The sequence below is a fragment of the Chrysemys picta genome, chromosome 7, assembly GCF_011386835.1.
Source record: "Chrysemys picta bellii isolate R12L10 chromosome 7, ASM1138683v2, whole genome shotgun sequence".
NCBI lineage: Eukaryota > Metazoa > Chordata > Testudines > Emydidae > Chrysemys > Chrysemys picta.
In genome coordinates, this window is record NC_088797.1 from 25,475,543 (window position 1) to 25,494,685 (window position 19,143).

Consider the following 19,143-nt stretch of genomic DNA (forward strand, 5'->3'; position numbering starts at 1 on the left):
TTAATACTTAACCTTTATAACAAGATATGATTAATTTTGTTTATCTTCAAGGAGATTTAAAATGTATGAGACAATTTAACTTAACGATTATACTTAATAAAATCATACCATATGAAGCCAAAATTAGCCTAGGTTTTCCATCCAAAATTTCAGTTTCAAGCTTTAATCCATCTCTGTAAAACAACAACAAAAACAGCTAAACTCTTCTGTACCTGAAATCATCATCAGCAAAGTATGTGAGATTATGGCACAAGGAGAGAGGTGCTCTCAAGATACTTAGCTCATATCACCATTTCATATTCTATGTTTATATTAAATACAAACTTAAGCAATTCCTTCTTATAAATATGCAAATATTGGGAGATAGCCATACTACTCAAGTGCTGGTGCTTTTAAGCCTGTACATCTCAATATATATCTAAGCTGGGCTGACATATTTCAATATACACGTCTACCCCCATATAACGCTGTCCTCAGGAGCCAAAAAATCTTACTGCATTATAGGTGAAACTGCGTTATATTGAACTTGCTTTGATCCACCGGAGTGCGCAGTCGTCGCCCCTCCCCCCCCCCCGCCCCCCGAGCGCTGCTTTACCGTGTTATATCTGAATTCATGTTATATCGGGTCACGTTATATTGGGGTAGAGTTGTATTCATACCTTGTCATGTCTGATTTCTGACCTGATCCAAGAGATGGGTAATGGGATAATTGATAAAGTGGTGAACTAAAGAAAGGTATATTAAACAATATAAACCATAAACCAATATAAACCTTCTGTTAGTCTTAAAGGTGCCACAGGACCCTCTGTTGCTTAATATAAACCATGTTAATTTCAGCACCAAAGAAGCCTGAGAGATGGCAACAACTAGGAGGAGGACAACATTTTAAAAACAGTACTTAGCTGTCATTTAAATAAAAATTTAAATTGTCTTCATAGTCTAATACACCCCATACCATTGAGAGAGAAGATTCTTCAAAAACAAAAGAAAAACACCGGGGAGACCTCCAGGGAATGGAAATTAATGTTAAAGATTTACAATTTTTTCTTTCAATTTTACATTTAAGCATTTCAACTCTATTTTACTGAAATCCCAGTTCGTACTGAAAACAAAAAACAAAAATAGTTTGAGATATTAATCCTAATATTAAGGCAGGAGTGTTGTCAGCTCTTTTGATTTATGGTATTTTTCTTGGAGCCCTGGCTGTTAGAATCCGATAATCTGTGAATTTTAGCTTTCCTTAAAAAAAAAAAAAAAAGGGGGAGCTTTCTAGGCCTCATAGTTGCATACAAAAGCCTGAAACCATGAACCCTAAATGCTTAAGCACTACCAGGTAAATAAAAAGAACACATTTTTGTTTAACTTAATTGTTTTTATGCTAAGATCATGATGTCTGAGGCCTGAATCATGATTTTTGAACTCTTGGGGCCACTGATACTGAGATGAACCGAAGTGAAATTAGCGACAAAGAGTCCTGTGGCACCTTATAGACTAACAGAAGTATTGGAGCATAAGCTTTTGTGGGTGACTACCCACTTTGTCAGACGCGTCTGACGAGGTGGGTAGTCACCCACGAAAGCTTATACTCCAATACTTCTGTTAGTCTATAAGGTGCCACAGGACTCTTTGTCGCTTTTTACAGATTCAGATTAACACAGCTACCCCTCTGATACTGAAGTGAAATTAGTAGAGTATGCATAGATTCATAGATTCTACGACTGGAAGGGACCTCGAGAGGTCATCGAGTCCAGTCCCCTGCCCACATGCATAAATTGACCATTGAGAGCATCACTAATGGGCAACGTAAAGTAGTGTTTACTCAGGGGGGGAAAAACACCCGTGAAAATCCTAGTTGGAAGAAATGGGAATAAAGACTGACAGCTAAAGGTCAGAATCCTTCCCTTACCTAGCGGATTTTTTACTTCCAATAGCCACTACCTCTTATAACACGCTACAGGGTTACGATAGCCGCGTCTAGGGAGGGACTTTATACCGAGTCGTGAGGCACAGAACAAAGTGCCCAGAGCAACCCACTGAATGCCCTGGACAAAGAGCACACAAAACACGGACTGGGGGGGCGGGCATCAGACGTTGCCGGGGCGTCTCTGAGACGTCACCTGCCAGAACAAACCCAGGTGCCGACACGTCACGTCACGTCACGTCGAACATTTTACATTACAACGTTGTGCAGGCCCTAGCCCTGACTTGGTGGCCCGTTAGCCGCAGGCGGGGCAAGGCACAGCCCTGCCCGGCTCTGGGGAGCGGGTCATTATGGAGCCAGACCACGGGGACAGACACGCCCAGCGCAGAGGAGCCAAAAGCCGGGCACTGCCCTGCTTACCCCAGGTTCATGGCCCTTCCCCTTCTACACCCGCGGGATGCGGCGACAACCAGGGGCGGCAGCGCGGCTGGAGCGAGACCGACGCCGCTGCCTGGAGCCCTAGTGTGTGTACGTTGGTTGCTGCCACCGCACAATGAGACGGGAGGTGATAGGCTTCCCCAAGGCTCGGGCCCTCCCGCCAATGAGCGCCCCTTACACTGCGGGGCTGGCTTCGCCTGCGTGCGAGGCATTGTGGGGGCTGGAGTCCGGAGCTTCGCCCGCTCCCCAGCCGCGCGCTGCTGAGCGGGTGACGCGGGGGCCTCGCAGGGCCCGTCCAACAGCTGCAGCCGGGCGCGCCGCTGGGGAGCCGCGCGCCCATGGGGCTGTCCTAGATACAGAACTGCTGGTAGAGGGGTGTGGCGGCGGAGGGGGGAATCGGACATAACAGCGTTAAGATGTATTGGAGTGGGGGAGGGGTAGATGCAAAACTATTCGTATTGTTCTGTATCCTGCGTAAAATAGTAACCGGGGGAGGGGATTACAAACCGCCCAATTCTGCAGTGAGGTTTGCATGGACAAAGCCTGGTGTGGATTTCAGTGCTGGCTTCAGGCCCAAATTATTATTATGATTATTATTATGTTCTTTATGATTAATTTTGCTTGGGGAGAAAAATGCAGTAGGTACAAAAGTATTTAAGAATATTTGGGAGGTGGAGTAAAAGCGCACAATAGTTCATTGGGGATACAAGTGTATTCAAACTGGTTGGGAATCTGTCACTCCCCAACTTACTAAAAATGGGGGGAGCATGCTATACCAAATTATTAATGGTATATTAAAATAGACAACTAAGGGCCCAGTTGTGCAGTTACACATGTGAGTAACTTTCACTAGAATCAACACTTTACTTAGTATGGGGTTTTCTTGTTACAAAAGTATTGTTTTTTTGCTAGAGGAATAAATCGGGAACTATGGTTGCTTGCTACTATTGAGAATCAGGCTTCCCATTTAGATGTCACGTATGGGTTGGGTGATGAGCTCTAGTCAGCCAGGTTTGAAAATGTTGGGTTAATTGTTTAAAAGTGGTCAAATAAGGGCCAGTGTTTTGAAAGTGGTCTCTTATCACCTTGAGGATCAGTTCCTTAGTAGTAGGCTTCAGCTGACTTTGTCCTTGGCCATCTTTTCCCATCCTCTTTCCTTGTCTCCCATTGAACAGCTAGAATTGCAGTTCCCTACCTTTGTATTGCCATCAATGATGCTTTATGGGAAATGTTTCAGGAGTAGGACATTGAGCACCCTGTAACCTATTGCTTTCTTGACATAGTTTCTTTAATAACAGGGCATATGAGAAATACTATTATTTTTAATTGGAACCTTAATTATTTTTTAATCGGAATCCTGAAGTGTTTACTACTTTTTCAGGGAGAATTACTTATGACTTCATAGGGGGCATTAGGCTCTGATTCAGGACCACAAGATTTGTCCCAATACAAGTAAGTGGCAGTCAGATAATGATGGATAATCAAGCTGGATTTGATGTATACAAAAAACCCAATTTATCTGATGCTATTTGGAATTACTTTGGATAATTACTGTGCCATACTAACTCATCTCATATTTAACAGACTTTCACCTGTTTCCATCCAAATGCACCTTCCCACGTAGTAGTGTGTTATTGTTGATCTGGTAACTAAAAAAGCCAAATAGTCAATCTTAGACACTTTGGACCAGATCCTCAAAGGTATTTAGGTTCCTAACTCCTTTGATCCAAGACCTCCATTTAAGGACCAGGATAAGGAAGGAAAAGAGAATCAACACAGGAAACTTTTCTCAGTAAGCTGCTAAAACTGAATTTAAGTTCTGTGAATAGAGGAAATGCTATATTTGATTACAGAACACAATTTAGCTTTTTTTGCTGGCTCCTCTGTTCCAGCCCCTTTCCTTCAGCTCTGCCTTTCACTCAGATATGCCAGAGACACCAGCTGTAGGCTGGCTGAATTTATTTTATTTATCTAGCTGATGTATTTTCATGATCATCAAGGTGTCTGAATATCTGAAGAATATCTGAAAACGAAATAGTGGGGAAAATTAGATTTCTTCATTTCAAAGATGATAATCTACCAAAATACATATTTAAAACAAAATTCTGTGCCATTTTGAGGTTTGACCATCTGTTCAGAGAATATATTGTATTTGTGAACTGTATTGTCTGTCTAATATAGATTGTAAAATATTTAGGACAAGGACATGTATTTCTCCATGTTTTGCCCGCCAAGCACTCTTTCAACATAATATTTTTTTCTTTCCACTATTATTAGCACGTCTGTGTCAGAATTAGTACTTTAAAACTTCCACCTTCCTTCAATCAAATAGCTGTTTCAGATAGTTTTTTGAGCAGGTTGGCTCTTCTTTTGTTAGTTCCTGCTCACATTTCTAACCTTCATAGGTACTTTTTTGTATCTTCCCGCCCCCCCGCCCTCACTGGTGTTCATAACCCATTTCCACTATAGGCAAACAGAATGTAAATTAATTTGCATATCTTTCAGATGACTAAGTAAGACTGGCCCTATCCCCAATCTCCTCAGCACCTCACGGGACGCATCCCCCTAGCTCAATGCATTGCGGTGTATCATGACCAAATATTGATTTGCTGCACAAAATCCAAACAAATAAGGTTTGATCAGAGGAGATATAGGAGGCTGAAGAGACTCTTCCACTTTTAGCCAATGGCAGGGGTTGCAACACTATTACATCCACAGCCTCTACTACAGTGTCTTTCAACCCACTACATCCCTAGGAGATTACTTTAGCTAGTGGTTTTATATAGTCATGGACCCCCTAACCTGGCCACATCCCATCCCCCACATGCCTGCACCCTGCACCACAGACCATTGCTCTATGGTGGTAGGAGCGTGGAGATCCTCAAGGCAGTCTTTTGAGAGCTATTTTCTTTTCTTCCCTCTTCCGTTGTCCTCTCTTTGGTTCTTGCATGGCCACAGGAGGAGGAGAAGTCTTCAGAGGGCAGTGGGGGAAGGAGATATAGTCCTAAATCTGTCAGTATGTTTTCAAACTATATTCTTTCTTCAGAACTTCAAATATAGTGTTCCAACAGCAAAGTTTCATTTTTTAAACAAAATAGAATGCAGTATCATTTCCAGTCTCCATTTAAGCCAGCAGGTGGAAGTATAGCTTCAAGCATATCAGGCAAAAGCTTGACATTCTCATGGAGGAAAATTTATTTTAGGCAGTCTGCAAAACTAGTTTTTAAAACTTTCCTTTTAAAACAACAACAATTTTTTCATTATCTCCAGGCTATTTTATCAAGTAATTTTTTTTTCAGAAAGCACCAGCAGTTTGCTAGATATTTTTTCAGACAAGTTTGAAGATAAGGTTCCTGCTTCAAAGATCTTACAATCTAAATCATAGAATCATAGAACTGGAAGGGACCTCGAGAGGTCATCTAGTCCAGTCCCCTGCACTCAGAGCAGGACTAAGTATTGTCTAGACCATCCCTGCCAGGTGTTTGTCCAACTGCTCTTAAAAATCCCCAGTGATGGAGATTCCACAACCTCCCTAGGCAATTTATTCCAGTGCTTAACCACTCTGACAGGAAGTTTTTCTAACGTCCAACCTAAACCGCCCTTGCTGCAATTTAAGCCCATTATTATTAATGGAGATATCCCATCTCCTAGAACTGGAAGGGACCTTGAAAGGTCATCAAGTCCAGCCCCCTGCCTTCACTAGCAGGACCAAGTACTGATTTTGCCCCAGATCCCCAAGTGGCCCCCTCAAGGATTGAACTCACAACCCTGGGTTTAGCAGGCCAATGCTCAAACCACTGAGCTATCCCTCCCCCCTAATAAATTAATGGAGATATCCCATCTCCTAGAACTGGAAGGGACCTTGAAAGGTCATTGAGTTGCTTCTTGTCCTATCCTCACAAGTTAAGAACAACAATTTTTCTCCCTCCTCCTTGTAACAACCTTTTATGTACTTGAAAACTGTTATCATGTCCCCTCTCAGTTCTCTCTTCTCCAGACTAAATCCAGTTTTTTCAATCTTCCCTCATAGGTCATGATTTTTAGACCTTTAATCATTTTTGTTGCTCTTCTCTGAACTTTCTCCAGTTTGTCCACATCTTTCCTGAAATGTGGCGCCCAGAACTGGACACAGTACTCCAGTTGAGGCCTAATCAGCGTGGAATAGAATGGAAGAATTACTTCTCGTGTCTTGCTTATAATACTCCTGCTAATACATCCCAGAACAATGTTTGCTTTCTTTGCAACAGCGTTACACAGTTGACTCATATTTAGCTTGTGATTCACTATCACCCCCAGATCCCTTTCCGTAGTACTCCTTCCTAGACAGTTATTTCCCATTTTGTATGTGTGCAACTGATTGTTCCTTCCTAAGTGGAGTACTTTGCATTTGTCCTTATTGAATTTCATCCTATTTACTTCAAACCATTTCTCCAGTTTGTCCAGATCATTTTGAATTTTAATCCTATCCTTGTAAATAATATTGATCTAGTGCTGCTGTTCTGTTTTAGGCAGAGTCCCATATATTGCGATTATACACCTGCACAAATTGCTACCCTTTTGCCAAGATGCCATTCTTTATTGTATTTATTTTTTTTTCCTTTGGTTCCACAGTAATGTCAGTTTTTCTTCAAGTGCTTGTTCACGTCCATTCCAATCAGGTGTGTGTGCGCACGTGCACAGTAGCCGGATAATTTTTCCCTTAGCAGCATCCGTGGGTCGGCTTGGGCACTGGGAGCTGGGGGGGTGGCGCTTGGGGCAGGGGCAGCTTTCGGAGCAGAGCCCCCCTGGATACCCATATGCAGAGGAGCCAGAATGAGGGCCATGCTGCTGCTGCTTCAAGGAGCCGTGTGGAGCGGCCCCCGACCCTGCTCCCAGCGGGAGCTTGAGGGCCAGATTAAAATGGCTGGTGGGCCAGATCTGGCCCCCGGGCCGTAGTTGGCCACCCCTGACCTAAATAGTTCCTTCATTTGACTCTTTCTATCAATATACCTATCTGTAAGGAAACAGCATAAAAATATATCTTTCACTGGACATTTATTCCCTTATATCTAAGTTATGCATGGGGTGCACACATCTCTGACTAAAATAAACAGGAGTTATGTGCTCACCTCCAAGAGAAGAATTTGTCCCCTATTTCCTCTCCCACTAATCAGAACTCAAACCCATACTCTCTCGCCTGAGATTCTAATGGAAAATTTGAGAACTGGAGTAAGTTGGTATAGTCAAAGTCAATAGAGTTTCACTTATTTACCCCCGCTCTGAATTCGACTTGTGGTCTCATAATGTATTCATCCCTGAAGGCACTTAAGCACCTATGTGTTTGTTCTTTTGCTATTGGCTTTTGTCCCTTTTAAAAAAAAATGTAAAATGTGAGTTATTGCTGTTGAGGTGTAGTGGGCAATATTTATTATAAGTAAATGCCAGGAACTATGTAGATAAAATCAAGGATTTTCCTCTTACTTCATACTTGCTTTTCATATGCCCAGTTGGTTCTGCCCTTAACTACAGCACAGTTATAAAACTCTAGAGCAGTTCAAATTATTGTGTGTTTTCATATCATGAATGAGGTGGGCAGGGAAAAAGAAGCTGAGCTACACTGTTATCAGAAGTTAAGAGATTAATCTTCGCATGTTGAGAGGAGGGAAGAAGATGTTTCATCAGCCTCCATTCCACTCAGCCTGAAATGGCTCCCACTGCCTTTACAACTTCTGTCCATAATAGGCTCTCTTATCCTCCTGGCACCCATGTACTGATATTTTCCAGCCTGAAAGACCCAGACTATTCCTGCTGTCTCACTGGTTCCTCTGCAGCTTCTCTGCCCAGAAAAATGCCAATAGGCTTGCATTCCCTTCCTGTTACATTCCTCTCAGAGGACTTCAAGAGGGGCAGGATTATGCATTTACATCTCTTCCCAGTTACAAATTTAGAATCCAGTTAAGAAATGGGTGCCAGGAGGCAATCAAGGCTGCCATTTGGAAAACTTGTATCAGGGTTTTTTTAAATGTTTTGATTTGAATAGGTTAGAAAATGTTGTGCTATGAAGTACACCTCGCCTTGCATACAACTGTAGATCACAGGACACAAAAATATGGATTTACATGCATGTTTTGAAAATAACACAGACAAATGATTCTCTTCCTGATGGACAGTTATGGCTAACTTAGTAAAATGCCTGGGGACTGTATCTCCACCTGTAGGAGAGGTTCAGAGTTTTGTATTTGATGGACTTTCCTATCCCGTATCATGGAAAATAATATATGCCTGACCTCTCCTGAGAAGATTTATCTATCTTAGGGTTTGTACTGCTACCCATCACTATGATATACGAGCCCCTCCAAGGAAAATTAAACTGTCGTAATAAGGTTCCCAGTAGACTTGATGGAGTCATTAGTTCTCCTGCCTTCTCAAGAGAGCAGAAAGAAGACCAATAATTGTTTGTTTTCATAAACAAAGGCTGTAGTCCTTGGTGGTTGCTCATCAAAAATATTTATAATTGGTCTAACTGTAAGTATTTTAATGTTTTTTTATATATAATATATGTATTTTAAAAAAAACTCTGCAATTCTGTAGGGAAAAGGTATGATCAAATGTTGCATTATGATGGGAAATGTAGAAATGAAGTTTCAATTTCAAAATTCTAATGCTTGGCATCTTGACCTAAATATAATTCCCTTGGATGACTCTATTATCTGTGAGTTATCAATGAAATGTAGTTAATGGAAGAAAATTAAAATATGGGTTGTTCAAGGTATATGATTTCCTTCTTTGAAAAGTGGCATCTGTTTAAAATCGGGATCTTTCGATATGCACATTCCAAGAGATTTAATATAAACTATATTACAAAATTAAAAAGTCCCATTTACATTTTACCAAACTATAGGTTAATGTTCACAATTTGCTGTAATGTGCCAACAGATACCGTTTCTTATGTAGTTTACCTCATCCATGTTCTCATACATGTCTACATGTGAGGTTTTTTTTAAGAGAAAAATCTCATAGGGTTCAGAGTTTGTCACAAGCAAAATACATAATTCAAAACAAATGTAAGACATTCATAATAGAATTATTCATCACAATGGAGAAAAATTGCTATCTTCAAGGTTTGCATTACCAACAAAAGTTGTAAATTAAACTCTTAAATTAAACTTTTTAAAATCTGCATCTGAAGTGGTTTGATTTGTACATGAAACACTGTGAACCAAATACATCCATTAACTTAAATAGTTACATCAAAGATGAATTTGGCCCAATGAGTTTAATTTTGTACATTGCTTTAACAACCAATATGAAGATTTGCCATATACATTTTTCATGGATCATATTTTGCTTTATGTCTTCTAATTAGTGTAAAGATATTATTAAATAAACATATACTTTTAAATGACATTTAAAAATGTGTCTATTCCAAATATGCAGAATATAATTTATAAAAATGGACTTTCTACATTTTAAAAAAAAAGGTTAACACTTCCCTTAATACAAACATTTTTTGATATTAGTATGAAGGGCAGGTTACTTTTTAAAATACCCTGGAGAAATCCTACTGAAGTATCATGAATCATTCCCATGGTAATATCAAAGTATCCAGTTTCCTTAACCGAACAACTGTTTCATAGGAGATGGTATGTAGTGATTCTCTCTTGTAGGAAAGATGTTCCCAAAATATTCATCTATCAAAGTGGGGAACGAGAAGCATTCTATCCAGCTATTATGGCAGTGCAATTATCTAACCAGTACTGAGAGAGATGCATTGTGCATTAGTGCTGATAATAGGAATTCTAAGGCATCTAATTGTGTCAGCCTTTAAACTGAGATGCTGTCTCAAACAAGTTAGGAAATTTAACTGTATCTTATATACATGCTGTAATTTAACTACAGTGGAGTCGCATCTTACGCGGGGGGTTAGGTTCTAAGTCCGCGCGTAAGGCAAAAATCGCGTATAGTCAAAATTACCCTTGAAAATCCCTTAAATCACCCATAAAGTACAATATACTATACATGGTTTTGTGTATACAACCCTGTATAGTAATATGTATAATGTATACAGTAATGTACAGTATGAGTACTTATGCAAAATATAATTTTACACTACTGTATTTTTAATTACAGGGGGTAATTACGGGGTCGTCAGGGCTTGATGTCGATCCAGGAGATGGAGGTGACGGAGAGCTTGGGTGACGGAGAGCGAGTCGTAGACAAAGTGGTTGGCTCTGGTTCAGCTCGAGAAGTTGATTGCATAGGTTGTTTTTCCTTGAAACATATGGTGATCGGCAACTGTCGCTGTTGTCTCTTGAGCTGCTCGAACATTTTTTGATACGGTCTCAAATCGTCCATAATACTACGTGTGATTTTGAGGCTTCATTCCATAGAAGGATCAGATTCAGAAAATAAATAATTCAAGTGTTTTGCTGCTTGGAACACTTCAGCAAATTTATGAAGATTCCAACTTGCTGGCTCTTCCTGTTTGTCATCGTCCTCTTCATCTTCTGTAGACGATTTTATCAGTTCCTCTAACTCTTCGTTAGTTAATGTTTCTCTATGGCTCACAATTAATTCTTCAGTTTCTTCCTCAAGGATGTTGACGAAACCATCACCACCCACTTGCCTGACCACCTTTACGACGCGTTTCTTCTTTGTCAATGGTCGGGAAACCCTTAAAATCATTCACACGTTCTTTCCATAGGTTTCGCCAACATGCATTGACTGTTTCAGGCTTGATTGCGTCCATTGCCTGTTTAATATAAGTGATGCAGTCGGCAATGTTGAAGGACTTCCAACACTCCATCACATTAAGATTGGGATCAGCATCCATAGCGCTACGTATCCGTGAGAACGTAAGCCTCGTGTACGTGGCCTTGAAACAGCAAATCACGCCTTGGTCGAGAGGTTGGAGGATGGAGGTGGCATTGGGAGGGGGGGGAGAAAGACGACTTCAACATCGTTATGTGCAAACCAGAGTGCCGCTGGGTGGCCAGGAACATTGTCTACGATCAGCAACACTTTAAAGTCAAGTCTTTTCTCTTCGAGGTACCGCTTGACCTCCAGAATGAAACACTTGTGGAACCAATCCAGAAATAATGTTGTCGTCATCCAAGCCTTTTTATTTGATTGCCAGAACACAGGCAGGAGATTTTTGTTCTTGCCTTTTAGGGCATGGGGATTTGCAGCCCTGTAGAGCAAGCCCAGCTTTATTAAATGCCCAGCTGCATTGCCACAAAACAACACAGTCACACGGTCTTCACACGGTTTGAAGCCAGGGGCTTGTCTTTCTGATTTCGAAATGTAAGTGCAGTTGGGCATTTTTTTCCAGAAGAGCCCAGTCTCATCCGCATTAAAAACTTGTTCCAGAAGATAGACCTTTTCTTCTATGATTTTCTTTAATTGTACGGGGCTAGGCTTTTGCTGCCTTTTCATTGGCAGATGCAGCTTCACCAGTAGTCTGCACATCTTTGAGGCTGAAGCGGTTCCTAAAATTGTTAAGCCAGCCTTGGCTGGCTTTGAATTCCTTCTCATCAGAAGGCTGTCCCTCTTCAGCAGGAGGTTTGAACAGTGCGTAGAGGCTAAGAGCCTTTTCTCGCAACATGTTGCCATTGATAGGCACACGTTTACGATTCATGTTTTCCAGCCATATGTTTAATGCCCTTTCAGTCTTCACTAAAGTCTTATCACACACCTGGCTTGTCACCTTAGCAGTTATTGGAGTACTTGATGCCACGGCTTGACGAATTTCTCTCTCTCGAATCTTGATGGCACGGATGCTAGATTCGTTGTGGCTATATTTACGCGCCACGTTGGAGACCGACATACCGTCACTCAATAAGTCCAACACAACCAGTTTTTCCTTCAGCATTGGAACAGATCGCTGTTTCTTCGGTTGAGCACCAGATGAAGTAGTTGGCTTGTGTTTAGGGGCCATGTTGTATGAAAAATACATTTCTTTGAACACTAGAATCACACTCAGCACGGCGAGATGCTCACACTATGAGAGGCACGTGGGAACTGAGACCAGCAGATTCACGTCTCCATCTCACGCTCACTCCGGGGCATATGCTCATTGAGTGGAATGGTGGGTGGAATCGCCCGCACTATTCACAGGTATCTTGTTGTTTTTCTTTTTTTTCTGAGTGCATATAGTTGAATTCGCGTAAGTTAAATGTGCGTATGATGCGGCTCACCTGTATTACAGCTTTATTTTCACAATACAGAACCCTTCAAAGAATAAACCCTGCTATAGAATATGTTTCAAACAAGATCCACTGAACTCAAATTTCTTTAGTTGCACCTACTTTCTTAAATTTTGGGGAGGGGGTCAACACAGTTAATCGTATTGTTTTAGTCAATGATCTTTAACACGGATTGCAATAGACAGTGCAGTCGTGGAGTTTGAATTACAGTTTATTATTTGAATTACAGCTCATTATCACCAGTCTCTTCATCTAATATAAAAACAATTAACCCCAATTAATGTACTTTTTGTGGAGTGGAGACTCTACATTTAGTATCAAAGAGGTGAATAAAGAGAACACTGTAGGGCAGTAGTTCTCAAACTTTTTTTTTCACGGACCACTTGAAAATTTGGATAAAAGCGCTCTATTAAAAAAAAAAAAAAACCTTAATAAACTTTTTTTTGTTCTACAAATAAAAGCACACAACTCATATTTTAATATCCGTAGTCTTACCTTTCTAATGTGATGAATGTGCCCTCTTTCCCCCACCTCAGCAGCCCCCAAGCTGGAGCTGGAAAGGAGAGGGGTCTCTTCCTCTCTCCCCTGCCATGGGAGCCCCTGAGCTGGGGCTGGGAAGGAGGGAGGTCTCTCCCCGGCAGCCACAGCTCTGGAGCTGGGGAAAGTTGCCTCTTTCTCTGGCTGCCGCAGCCCTACATGTCCCAAATTCCCCCCACCTCCTCTTCTCACCCCACTACCCCCTCCCACCTACCTCCTAGTCCCCAAAGGCCACCACCTCACCTTACATGTGTGTCTTCTCAGGGGCCAGGCACCTAATTAGTGGAGCCACGCCTGCGCAGCTCCACTAATTAGGCGGGTGGCCCTTCATTCTCTTGTGTGCGGCCGCCCAGGCGCACACCTTTGAGGGAACTATTCGTGGACCACCTGAATGGAGCTCGCAGACCACTGGTGGTCCACGGACCACAGTTTGAGAACCTCTGCTGTAGGGATTAGACATACCTATATTGCGGAATAGAGATCCTCTCTTCTCTGCATGTGTTGTATACCCATTCATGGATTTATTTCTCATTTTATGTTCTACATTCTAGCTGGGCTCCCTTCTTCAGTATGAATTAGTTTTCTTATGTATTATTAGCAAGTCTTCTGCTTAATTACTGATTTTTCAACTGCAGAATTTAATGTGGATAGTAGAGTCCAAGGAACTGACCCTGACTGGAGGGATGAGAAAAATATATTTGCAAAAGTCTAAACATGATACCTCAAACTACTGCTTGCCCAAAAAATTTGATTAAAGTAAATGGACTTCTGGAAGGTAGAGTAGAGCAGCTAATATTTGCTCCGATAATGTAAGGATTATTGGAATGCTTGCAGGAAAAGAATACCAGGCCCTACTTCATTTCATGACATATTAATCACCAACACTCTTGAACTTTGTATGCAGGAGGATTTGCAATATGTGGAAAAAAAATTAGTGACTAATAATAATTTCAAATTATATGTCTCTTTTCTTCTGGTGATCTTGAAATCCCCTGGATCCGGGGGTGAGGTAAAAAGTTTGGGGACCACTGGAATAGGATCAGGATTTCACCATGTGGCAGGAAAGGAGTCATGCTGGACGTGATGTTAGTTGTGCAGGCATTTGTGATTTTACTAGCACTTTGTGACTGGCCTGGAAAGATATCAACTCCCATGCTACTACAGCTAATGTCTCAAGTGGTAGAGGGCTGCTTTTGTATCTAGAGTTTGTTTTAACACTGATGGTATGTGTGTACAGGCTAGTTGATAACTATAATGTCTGCTACCACTGCAATTACCCACAGTAGTTGTCCTAGACAGTCTATATTAAAATATTTCTACCTTTAATTTTAATTAATCAAAGCAAAGTGCAGTCCATAAGAACATCTTACTAAGTTTTTTTGGAACTAAGGACTTTAGGCCCTAATTTGTAAAACAGGTGAACAAATATGTAAGTCAAGTGTGGTGCATGGTGTCACAGAGTGACTGGCTCCTTTAAGGGGACATAGTGGCCAGCCACACCTGGGCCATAATTAATTAGCTTCTTGTGAGCCTCAGTGGGTAGAATTAAGAGGGTCACAAGATAGTTTAATAGATAGCTGGACCTCATAAAAAGGCTGAGAGAGAGATCCGTCTGGGAGTGGAAACACAGGGAGTGGGTAGGCTTCTGTAGAAGGCTCTAAACTAGGCTTTGGAAGAGCAGTAATGAAATCACAGGAAGTGGGCAAATGCCTGTGGAAGCCTTTGAGGCAGCAACTGCTGGAGGCCGGGTACTCCAGGGGAACCAGCCTTGAGGCCCAGGGCTGTGTACTGGAATAGGGAAGGATGCAAAGAATGGAGCCCAGCAGATGCTAAGATCAGTACTCCAGGGGAATGCGCCTGAGGTCTGTATGCTTTATCAAAAATAGTCTAAAATGGATGTGGGAGCAGGGCTCAGAGATAGGCTGAAGAGAAGTCCCCAAAGGGCAGAAAAACCTTTTGTTTGTTGGGCTCGACAGTTTTGTTTGCAACTTGGTTGGAGGCTCAAGTTATGTCTGCAGCATGGATCTGTGTGTGGAAAGCCAAGGAAATCCACCTGGGGGAGGGAAATTGAGGCGGGGAATGCCTACAATGCCACACTCAAAAAGTAGATATGTCGAATGACATACAATGATAAATATGATCTGGGATCAGGCACCACTTTTGTAAGGTAAGAAAGAGGAATTATCTTTCCATCCTGGAATGGTAACTTTCTGTAATTGCTTTGTCTAATATTTTAGTGTGCAAACTAGTAGAAAGTGACAGAATCGGAATTTTAAAACTACACCAATAGCTCCATTCACACCACTCATCCCAATTTTAAGGTATATCTTACTTTGGCTTTTAAGAAGTATTTTGTTTGATTATTTGCAAAGAAATGCAGCTGAAACTGGCCATGACATCTATTCTAACAGAGGATGTGGAATATGGAAGACGGTCTAAATGTGAGAACTATCACTTTTAAAAAATCACTGGCATTGTGCTCCTTTTCCTTTATTATGTGAGAACCCTTTCTCTTGCTAGAAGGGTTCAATGCTCATCCCTTCCAGGTGGCTAGTGTCTCTCAACTGGCAGGAAGTGTTGGGAAAACAAACTGATTTGCACTCTTCCCCCAGTGATGACTAAGGGCCTCATGTTGGAGGGGCATAGAGAAAATCCCAGCTGGCTTTGTGCCACACAAAGCTGAGGAGCGCTCCAGGAATAAGCTTCTGTGGGAGTAGAATCTGGCTGGATTTTTTTTTTTTTAAAGCTGAATTGAGCACTGCATAAGTACTGTTGGGTTCCATTAGCCTGGGAAATAGGTTTCCATAATCAAGAGTTTCTCAAACTTTGCATAGTGTGGGCTGTGACTTTTACAGAAAGTGTGTCTTGTGGACATCTCTCACTCAGGATCACACAGACTTCATCTCCTTCTACTTGTAATTACATAACATCCTCTGAGGATTACAACAACAGGCTGACATGGAAAAGTAAAATGAGGAGGTCTTTTAATGTATTTTAGTGCCTTTTAATGGCGTTTGCAGTGTTGGTCCAGCTGTGTTAGTCCCAGGATATTAGTGAGATGAGGTGGGTGAGGTAATATCTTCTATATGAAGAAGAGCTCTGTATAGCTCGAAAGCTTGTCATTTCCACCAACAGAAGTTGGTCCAATAAAAGATATTAACTCACCCACCTTGTCTCTTTAATGGAGTTTAGCAGTTGAAAACAAGGAAATGGTATCTTCTCTATGTAACCAGCAGCAAGTGCATCACAGACTGCCAGTGGACTACAGCCCACAGTTTAAGACTGCAGCTATAAGCTGTTGTAAACCCAGGACCTTTCTTAAGGCAACATAATGCCTTATTATGTGTCATTGGGCAGGCTCAAATTCTTATTCAGTTTTTAGCTCTTCATAACTTAACTGTGAACTTATAAAGCATTTTTTGATACTAGCTTGCATTATACCTCAGGGAATGTAAATGTAAATTTTTATACTTGTTTACTTAATTGCTTTCCACTAAAAATATTATAGAGAGTAATCATCAACTTTCTGCAATCAAATGCCAGCGAGTGTATTAATCTTTAACTAGCACATCTGACAATTAATGAAGTGAACATATGAGCTGTATGCCAACTAAATTTATTGCTGAAATCAAGCAAAAGAATCTCTTTCAAGAAAAGCAGTGATATTGATTGGCAGTATAGTTGGGTAAAGGACTTCACATTCTGATTAGACAGTATGAGAGTTCATGGCACAGTAGTCAGTTTCTGAGACTACTATATCTACACACTAAAATATTCCCAATATTCTTTTGTGGAGTGATGCATGTTTCTTGAAATTTGAATGGTAGTTCTGTTGCCAAAACATGTGCACTCATCATCCTTTTAATCTCAGTACATGACTTCCGACATTTCCCGCTGATATTTTTGGGGCGAAGTGATAGTTAAGATAGAGGTTGTATTAACAGGCTGTCCTCCCCACTCCATCCTATTAAAGCTTGTCACCATAAAAGCATTCATGGCATGGAAAACTTGTATTTCTTTAATTACATACAGCATATGGCAATTGAAGTCTTTGAGATATAGTGTTAGTGAAGCATCTTGCATATCTCTTGGATGGAAAAGCTGATGAACACTTAGAAATATTATTGGAGAGAAGCAAAGTCTGTTCTCAGAAATCAACAGGCACAAACATATGTACTTTGGTCACGGCAAGTGCAGAGATGGGAATAACCTTGAGAAAATTATTGTAGAAGTAATGGTGGCAGGTCATCATAGTAGGAGATGACCAGCAAGGAGAAGGTATGTGGCAGATCATTGGGATGTCAACTGCTGAGTGTGTGAAGTTAGCAATGGATTAAGAAGGCTTCCAAAAATTTGTGCTATGATGTCACCAGAATTCAGACATGAATAAATATGGCACCTAATAAAAACTCTAGTCACACAAAAAAGCATGCAGTTGTCCTCACACATTGAGGTTCATTACAGTACAACTTTAAAATGAGAAAACACCCTTTAAGGTGGTTTTTACCTGAATTTATATAAATATAGAATCTTTATTAGCAAGTATGCGAAGGGGGACTATTTCTTCCCACTCCTATTTCTCTTTGATTTTTTTTTCTTTAAGATCAATTTAATCATCTTGGGGCCATATTCACAGATGGCAAAACCTGTCACAACTCCATTCGTGTCTTCCATAAAAAATGAAACTTTTAACTTTTAGGTGCCTCTAGAACGCCGGTGCCCCTAGGCATGTGCCTACTGTGCCTAATTGGAAATCTGGCCCTGGTTGAAGTGAGTTTTGCTTCAAAAAGAAGAGTGTACTCACTGCATATTTATTGTCTGTACATGTACTTGGTACTTTAAAGTTCCAGACAGTTTTTCTCCCTTATTATTTACCCATTCTAACTTATTTTGCCATCTCTTCATGGCAGTGTTACCAAATACAAGCCAATTAAAAATCCCTATTTGTTGTGAATTTGAACATTCAAATTAATAAAAGTAACTACACAAATCTTTTTATCAGGATCATCAAGGCTAAACGCCGTGAAGATGGAAATATTTTGTAGTAAATGAGGAAAGGCAATAGAGAGATTGAGAATGTTATCAAGTGCAGAATGGATTATGGTCAAAGGTAAATATCAGTGTATGTCCATGTTTATTACATTTCTTTCTACAGTCACATTAGAAAAGAAATAAAAATGAAGTGTCTTGTACTACATTATAAAACACAATATTTGGAACAGAAATAGCAACCCAGGTGAAATTATAGTGCTTGTTACCTGTATAAGCAGGGGTTCTCAAACTGGGGGTTGGGACCCCTCAGAGGGTCGTGAGCTTATTACATGGGGGGGTCGTGAGCTGTCGGCCTCCACCCCAAACCCCGCTTTGCTTCCAGCACTTATAATGGTGTTAAATATCTAAAAACATGTTTTTAATTTATAAGGGAACTCAGAGGCCTGCTATGTGAAAGGGGTCACCAGTACAAAAGTTTGAGAACTGCTGCTATATAGTGTATGTTTCCACCATATGTTCAGGGGAGAGGGGTGGTGGGACTTCGCACTTCAGTAAAATTAAGCATTGAGTGGTACTGAAGTCTCAATATCAGCTATATAATGGGAAAATGTAGGGCCAAGTTTGTTTGGATGTTTGTAGAATGAAATTGCTAAGAATGAATGATCAGTAACACCAAAGTCTTTGGATTAGTCAACACTTTTCTGAAGGATCATTACTTTTAGAAAAGACACGTGTGTTATGATATGAATTTTAATATAACACCATAAAAGCAAAGATTTCCATTTAGCACTCCATTCTTGTCAGAAAAGCATCTCATCTTCTGCAAAATAGTTACAAATGAGTCTCTTACTCCTCAAGGCTTGACTGAAATGCATTATGCACAAATCTGACAACTCTTCAGTATGATTTACAAGCTGCAGAGAATTCCAAACACTTCTATATTCCTAGGAAGAAATTCACTTCAGTGTAGAGGGCTTGTGGAAATCATATACATCATGTATGTCCATATTGCCTTTATTGACAAACCCATATTGATAAGTGTGTTAGGACTGGCCTGCTTAGTTCCTGCAG

General features: G+C 40.8%; 1 protein-coding gene and 1 long non-coding RNA gene across 10 annotated transcripts in view; one reads left to right on the top strand and one right to left on the bottom strand.

The window, feature by feature from the left end:
• CCDC66 (coiled-coil domain containing 66) overlaps positions 1-2,543 on the bottom strand; it is a 65,408-nt gene extending 62,865 nt beyond the window's left edge. For 3 of the 5 annotated variants that reach the window (XR_010589052.1, XM_065550994.1, XM_042842303.2), the window contains exons 1-2: positions 2,342-2,543; positions 109-173 (exon numbers count right to left, since the gene is read on the bottom strand). Coding sequence is in view for 2 of the 5 variants with exons in the window: in XM_065550994.1 (XP_065407066.1) it covers positions 109-173; positions 2,342-2,352 (76 nt within the window). In the remaining 3 variants the exon portion in view is untranslated. The remainder of the gene's footprint in view (positions 1-108; positions 174-2,341) is intronic. The other 2 variants (XM_065550995.1, XM_065550996.1) reach the window with 1 other exon arrangement.
• The window catches only part of LOC103306642 (uncharacterized), a 38,025-nt gene continuing 21,084 nt past the window's right edge, over positions 2,203-19,143 (top strand). For 2 of the 5 annotated variants that reach the window (XR_010589054.1, XR_002889805.3), the window contains exons 1-3: positions 2,592-2,726; positions 17,780-17,850; positions 18,083-18,190. This is a non-coding gene — a long non-coding RNA (uncharacterized LOC103306642). Of the gene's footprint in view, positions 2,347-2,586; positions 2,727-3,740; positions 3,812-17,779; positions 17,851-18,082; positions 18,191-19,143 lie in introns of those variants that run through there. The other 3 variants (XR_010589053.1, XR_002889808.3, XR_002889804.3) reach the window with 3 other exon arrangements.